The sequence below is a fragment of the Chenopodium quinoa genome, unplaced genomic scaffold (assembly GCF_001683475.1).
Source record: "Chenopodium quinoa cultivar QQ74 unplaced genomic scaffold, ASM168347v1, whole genome shotgun sequence".
Taxonomy (NCBI): Eukaryota; Viridiplantae; Streptophyta; class Magnoliopsida; order Caryophyllales; family Amaranthaceae; genus Chenopodium; species Chenopodium quinoa.
The window spans coordinates 3169401-3177154 of NW_018743919.1; the positions used below are offsets into that span (position 1 = coordinate 3169401).

The window sequence follows — 7754 nt, forward strand, 5'->3', positions numbered from 1 at the left end:
TGGACGAGAAAAAACCATAATCCTCATTTCAAGATCATTCATAATATATACACTTAATAATAATTATACACAAATGAATCAAAATATAATAGCTCAGCATTTGTATTGTGTTAGGACTGGAAAAGGAGAAAACTTTTGAGTAAAGAAAAAGAAAAAAAAGCCTGTCATAGATATGCTTCTAGCGCACCATTTGCAGTAAGAGAAAACATCATGCAGAATCTACTCAGAAGCAACAATCCCACTAAACAAATCTAGTAAAAAAAAAAAAGAAAATTGAAGAAATCATACTGCATTCCTGTGATATAGTGAATTAAGCTTCGGACTGGCTTCGTATTTATGAAATGTGATGCACTTCTGCTCCAACTGAGAAGGAAATTTCAACAAAGGCCGAGGAAAAGGGGTTCATCGCTGACCCACCTTGGCGTTTTCAGGAACCACAATCACATTCAAGATCTTACCAGGAACGAAGATCTTCTTTTTGATGGTTTTCCCATTGATGTACTTTGACAGCTTTTCGTCTGTGGAGGCTAATCTGAAAGCTTCATCTTCAGTACATGTTTCTTCTACTTGTATGGTTCCTCGTGTCTTTCCATTGACCTGAACGGGGAGGACTATTTTGGAGTCTTTCAAATACGCTGGATTAGCCTGAAATCAAGAACTTTCACAAGTAAGAATTTAGAAGAGCTAGTATCTGTTCACAGCTAGCTTCGTTTAATTAGGGCCGTTTATAAGTCTGAAGCACCCCCAGTTTACGCTAAGCACCTCTATAACATGGAATTTCACGAAGAATTTACTAGGAAAAGTACCTTGTACAATGAATTCTTTGGCTATAATAAGCAAATAAGGTGCGATAAACCATGCAAAATGCAAGTTGTGAAGCATAATACTTCGTAGTTGCTATGAACTTGAAAAGAATAGTAGTCCTTCCGTCTCTAAATAAAAAGATAAACATGAAGATATCAAGACTGTCCTTTCTCTGTTTAAATTTGTACATCTTCACTACACCAATATGAAAAAATTCCGAGTTCAACTAACTAGATTCCAGAATAGACTAATATTGGGACAGCCTAAAAAAACTGTGGTCTACTACTAAAGATGTTAGGAGCATTGATCATTATGTGCATCAAAGTTGCAAGTAACAATATACGGAGTATATAGTTTTGAAAACTGAAGGCAAGGGGGAAACTTGATCCTACCTTTGGGAAAGGCTCATTTGCAAGTGAATTTGAGTTTCCAAGGCGAAACCAGAGTTCCTCAGCCATATGAGGTGCATATGGTGAAAGCAGCAGAACAAATGCCTCAAAGATTGACCTTGGATGTCGGTCCCACTAATAAGAAGAAAACAATGAAGTCATGAAAAGGCAATAACAACCATAAATTTAACTCAATTAATATCATGCTTGAGATACTATTGTATAAAATTTGATCAAATTTAGGTTAGCTCAGATAAATTTGGGTTCACAGAAACAATAAGATGACTTTTACTTATCACATAAACGACATACAACCCTAAATGTAAAACTCAAAGATTTTCTGCCCAAGTTCCAAAAAGAAACAGATACATGCTCACAGGGAAGAAGAGCAAGGATGTAAACAGGTCAAACCTTGTATGCTGCATTAATGAACTCCATCATTGCCGAAATACCAGTGTTAAACCGGGTTGCTTCAATTTCCTCAGTGACCTACATGAAACCCAATAATGTCGGTGACTATTTCATATGAATAAACAAGCCTTCTGGTCATTATCATATAAGATCTAATGAAACCAGCAAACAAACGAAACTCAGCTTATAATCAGAATTCTTCTGAATTGAGAAATATAATTTTTATATGATTTTGCATGATTTTTGAATTTGAGAACATATATTCCATTTCCATCTTTTAAACATGATTCTTCTGCACACTCCCAGCAAAAGTAAACAAATATGTCTATCTCCCACTTCCACAAATTTAGAAATTCCAAATTACAACAGAGAACTTTCGACCTTTTCAATGCATTTATGAAGCGAACGAAGTTGTTCTATGGTGGGATCTTCATCAACGGCAATTGTTCCATCATTAAATGAACCATCAGATAGAGGCGAGCCCACAATTAGTCTCCATACTCTCCCCATAAATCGATAAACACCTTCGATTCCACTAGTATTCCATGGCTTTGAGTCTCTGAAATAATCAGAATGGATTTGCTAGTTAATACATAAACTTTCTATCAATCCCTTAATAAAATCCAGATTTTTGACAAATGATTAAAGAAGACTAATCAAGTCCAGTGACTAAAATCAACCTCAATGGTCCCATGAACATCTCGTACAAGCGGAGTGAGTCAGCACCATACTCAGCAACCACGTCCTCTGGATTAATGACATTACCCTTGCTTTTACTCATTTTATAAGCTCGAGCAATCGGCCGAATAGTTGGATTCTCTTTCAACACAAAAAATTCGCCTGATTTCATAACCTTAACCCAAGCAAAAAGTTTCTATCATATTCTTATTTTTGGAGAAATCAAATTACAAAAAAATTGGCAATAAAATTTTGATGAGATACTAAGTTGATTAAAGACGACTAGGTCTATGAATACAAAAATCGCATACTTTTTCCTCAGGAATTTGTTCTTGACAAAGATCACCAGACATGGTAGCTGAATTTGCAGATATAAAATTTCCATTTGTGTCCTTTAGTGCTGTATATTGGACCTGGAAATTTAGACATGAATATAATGAAACACTGGAGCAACATTATGTAATTAAGTCACTGAAGTTTCATACCTCTCCCAAGATAATTCCCTGGTTTATAACACACTTGAATGGTTCCTTTGTAGACACAACACCAATGTCATAGAGAACCTGACAAGTGAAGAGAGAAAGAGTTGCAATCAAATGACACGAGGACAGAATCAGATATGATAGTACAACCAAGAATGAAATCATTTCTTCAAGAAACTTACAACACATTCTACACCTCTCAGACATAAAAGTATTATTTAAATTATATTGGATAATATTTCAGATCAAAGTAGTATGAAAAGAACTTTATCAGCATCTAAAAGTCCAAAACAGAAGTCCCAAGGCTCTATATCTAAGAATCTCTTGAATTAAAGCATGAACTTAGCCAAAGAAAACCTTGACACCTTGTGCCAAAACCTCGCATAAAGTAAGTGAAGGACTGCATGCTCAGCACCACCAACATAGACATCAACTGGGCCCCAATACCTGCATGGTGACAACTGCCAGAAGGTAAGTCACGGAGTATTCTTCATGCAATTCAAAACAAGCATTTTTTGTATAGATTATATTTGTTAACGTATTGTAAACAACTGACCTTTCTTTTTCTTTGTTGACTAATTCCTTTGAATTTTTTGGATCCATAAATCTCAAATAATACCTGTACATAGTACAAAAGGTTATACCAAAGAATGAAGATATAACAGTAAAGTCACACTAGAATTTAAAATTTTAAATATGCTACGGAGTACAACTGAAAGTCCTTTCACTTTTCTCTCTGAATCACATAGAATGACAACCAAATAAGAAAGGAGATACAAAAAATAAGTGCCAAAAAAAAAGACATTACCAGCACGAGCCAGCCCACTGGGGCATGGTGTTTGTTTCTCTTCTGGCTGGCTTTCCTGATATTGGGTCTACTGTTTGTACCTGTTATAAATAAAAAAGAGTGAATACATATCAGGAATGTAAAAGCAGCAAAAATGGCTGAGATATATCCATTTTATGTGGAGAAAAAGCCTAAAAGCATTCCTGAAGCTACAGTCAATGCGAAAAAATATAAAAGGTCACAACCCTCACAAAGCAAAACAAAAGCTTGGCAGTACACATCGAAGAAATGGAAAATAGATTCACATAAATGTTCAAAATTATAGTCCTACACAGACTATGTTTTGCAAATCAAACAACTTATGAAAGGGAATCACAGGATAAATTATATTGTGGCAAGTGAACACATACCCAAGATGCCGCTTTGGATAATGGCGGATCACCAGTCCCAGTAGGAGTAAAATCATCCAACTCAGGAAGTGTCAAAGGTAATTCGCTTTCAGGAAGCGAAACACTCTCGCTATTGTCATCCAAAAATATTACAGGTATAGGCTCCCCCCAATATCGCTGCCTAGCAAAAAGCCAGTCCCTTAACTTGTAGTTCACCTGAAGAACAAGACCCGATAAAAAAGTTAAAGAGAAACCATAAAATTTGTCTATTTCTGCTTTCTCAGATTGCGCCAGCTTTTCCCTTATAACTACTACAAGTGACTAGGTGATCAACTTTAGTGAAAGGGACAAACCTTTTTCTTTCCATTTCTAGTTTCCTCAGCCCACTGAATTACTTTTGCAGAGGCTTCTTTGCTAGACAAGCCATTGATATCAAGCCCTGTTGCCAAACAAGATGAGTTCATGATAATACCATCGCCAGAATAGGCCTTACCTACACTGCTGCCGTCTTCATCATCTGGCTTGACAACCCAATGAATTTGAATATCATACTTCGAAGCAAATTCATGGTCACGTGTATCATGCGCAGGAACTGCCATTATAGCTCCAGTACCATAGCTGCAGCAACAACAATACATGGAAGCCAACAGCTAAGTATGCAAATTAAAGTATACATAGCAACATTGACAAAAGCACAACAAGATTCCCAACTATTGCAGTTATCACTGAAATTTAAGTGAGGCCTAGACAATATATATTATTGAAGGAAAGCTCGGCCACACCTTCCTAGAACATAATCTGCCACCCATATGGGAATGGCCACTCCATTGGCAGGGTTCTTTGCATAGCAACCAGTAAAGACTCCAGTTTTCTCCTTTTGGAGCTCAGTCCTCTCAAGGTCACTCTTTCTTGAGGCAAGCTCTTTATACTCCTCAACCTATTATAAGAGTAATACAACTCAACTTTAGATAGCAAATAGAAGTAGATATTTTATTCAGAAAGAGAATATAACAGACATACATGTTTGGTTTGGTCTGTGGATATTAGTGATTCCAACAACGGATGCTCCGGTGCCAGCACAAGATATCTGCAAATTAAAGGTAGAACAAACCAGCAGATGATGATAAATCCTAATAGTATATGTTTAGAACACTACTAAGAGAATTAACTTCCCGATACATACGTTGCTCCGAAAATAGTATCTGGCCTCGTTGTATAAACAGTAATTTCAACCCCTCTTTCTTGTCCATCAACATCAATCACTGGAAATTCCAGCTCGGCTCCTTCTGACTTCCCTATCCAATTTCTTTGCATTTCCTTTAAACTTTCAGGCCAGTCAAGCTCTTCCAGATCATGAAGAAGGCGATCTGCATACTCAGTGATCCTGAGCATCCACTGCCTCATTGGCTGCTTGTAATAAACAATGACACTGAAATTATGAAAACATTCAAAGGAAATAGAAGTAAGACAACATCAGAAGCAAACACAATGGAAACTTAGCATTCTATAATTTACTTTCCTCTATACCTTTCGAATCACTGGATGACCCCCACGTTCACTGACACCATCTACCACTTCCTCATTTGCCAACACTGTGCCAAGAGCAGGGCACCAATTGACAGGAACTTCTGCCTGTGAATCAAAGTTAACCGTTAAATTTGACTTATGGAGGGGGGCTACAAATGTTTTATATGTTGTGGTGTGACTCTGACCTGATAGGCCAATCCTCTTTTCAAAAGTTGAAGAAAAATCCATTGTGTCCATTTGTAATACCCTGGTTCTGTTGTAGAGATTTCACGATCCCAATCGTATGAGAAGCCCAGTGCTTTAAGCTAAAAGGCAGCAAGCGTAAATAAAGTAAGAATTACAAAGAGCTAAAGACAACTCATATCATCTAATATGCCTATTTTGGACTTTAAAGTTTGCAGTGCTAGGCGTCAAAACATGTAAGTCAACATTACGCGTAGCAACATTTTTTCCTTTTTCTGTGCCTATTGATAAATTTTCAGAGATAATTGAAGGATTAACAGAAAACAACACCCTGAACAGGTGTGGTTGCCAAAGTACGGACAACAAAGAAAGTAACTAACCTGTGATCGAAAACGCCCAATGTTCCTCATAGTTGTGATTTTAGGGTGGGTACCTGTCTGTCACACATTCAAGCTGATGACCATAGTTTGTGACAAAAAGGTAATGTAAACTACAATGTGATAAAATCATATCCTAGGATTTAAGATAAAATAAAAATAAAAACATACATCAATAGCATACTGCTCTGCTGGCAGCCCAAATGCATCCCATCCCATAGGATGCAGAACATTGAAACCCTGCATCCTTTTGAATCTGGCAAGAATATCAGTAGCTGTATATCCGAGTGGATGACCAACATGTAACCCAGCTCCGCTGTAAAAAGTAATATTGCTCCATGTAAAACTCAGCAGAAATTCAAGGTGGAATATCTTACATCACACAAAAAATTATACATCGAAAGACAAAAAAATGTTATCTTGGTCTAGTCCGACTTTGCAAGAGGGAGGTTCAAACAGAAGCCAGTCAGCCTGAGTAAGAAATATAGTTCACTACCTAATAATACCATTTAGATAGCTAGCCATTTATAATCTAAATTACAAGTGACATCAAATTTCTAACTAAGGAGATGGTTTACAAAGACAACTTGTCATTTCAAATGTATGAGAAATTAAGCATTTCAAACAAAGATAAAGCGAGGAATCATGACAATCCACAACTCCTTGGCTCCATATAATTGATTACTTAACTAACAATTTCCATTCCGCATTAAACCCATGTCATCATTTGTTGTTTGAAATAACAATGCACTATTACTCCCGCCCATAATTTCTACACAGTGGTAGCTTCCTAGGGCCAAAGCATTGCCCATACAGCCAATTGAGCTTCAAGGATGGTACCATAAGGTGAAATGCACATTTAAAAAACTTTCAATCACTACCTTAATGAACAATATTACCATCTAAAACCAACTACAACTATTGCACCAAGAAATATCATCAGTATCAATCATTCTAATTTCTTTCCATATTATCCTAAAAGTGAAAAACAATTGTCATAATGTAGCCTCACACCCTTGTCACTTAACAATTGTCAAATGTCAAATATGAAACAATATAAACTAATTAATTCAAATTCGAAGCTCGTCCCATTTCAATTAACAGTCCAAATCACATATTTTCAACCTTCAAACAGTCAATTAAAACAGTATATATGATCATTGCATTTACCAAAGCATTTATATAGTAGCAAATTACAAAAATTCTTACAAATTTAATAAAAAGATAAAGGAAAGGGTTTTACCTGGGGTAAGGAAACATGTCAAGAACATAATACTTAGGTTTAGAAGTATCAACATCATCTGGGGTTCTAAAAGTTTTATTATCCTCCCAAAATTTTTGCCATTTGGGCTCAATTTCATGAAATGGGTATGCCCTTTTAACTTGTTGCTCCTTATCTTTTTCTTTCTCCTCTAATTTAGCCAATTCAACTCCAATTTCACTAACTCTTCTTCTAATTCTACTTCTAAGCTTCAATTGAAGACTATTTTTACTACGAAAACCAAAATTAGTAGAAGAATTGGAGATGGGTTTATGAAAAAATTGATTTTGAGGTGAAAAAAATGGTGGGTATTTAAGAGAAGATGGTTTAAAGTGATGAATTTGTAAAGGCAGTTGAAGATTTGTCTCCATTTTTTTGGGTGGAAGAAGGGTGGAGTTTCAAAGTAAGAAGATAATGCAACTTCCTAACATAGTTTGGTTTTTATTGGCAGGCTTTACATTGAAAG

At 36.1% G+C, this 7754-nt stretch overlaps 1 protein-coding gene across 2 annotated transcripts; it reads right to left on the reverse strand.

The window, feature by feature from the left end:
- LOC110687399 (leucine--tRNA ligase, chloroplastic/mitochondrial-like) lies at window positions 1-7754 on the reverse strand. Of its 2 annotated transcripts, XM_021864044.1 has the most exons (20): window positions 7271-7754; window positions 6199-6343; window positions 6031-6087; window positions 5653-5772; window positions 5468-5572; window positions 5124-5347; window positions 4961-5027; window positions 4723-4877; window positions 4294-4558; window positions 3962-4156; window positions 3573-3652; window positions 3321-3383; window positions 3130-3211; window positions 2768-2845; window positions 2594-2695; window positions 2285-2457; window positions 1986-2163; window positions 1605-1682; window positions 1197-1328; window positions 1-645 (listed from the first exon to the last, which is right to left on the reverse strand). In XM_021864044.1, exons 1-20 carry the CDS (start codon window positions 7657-7659, stop codon window positions 403-405), a joined length of 2931 nt encoding a protein of 976 aa, XP_021719736.1. In that variant the 5' UTR covers window positions 7660-7754; the 3' UTR covers window positions 1-402. The 2 variants fall into 2 exon arrangements, with proteins under 2 accessions (XP_021719736.1, XP_021719737.1); XM_021864045.1 differs by lacking the exon at window positions 7271-7754 and having other exon boundaries at window positions 6031-6083; window positions 6199-6328.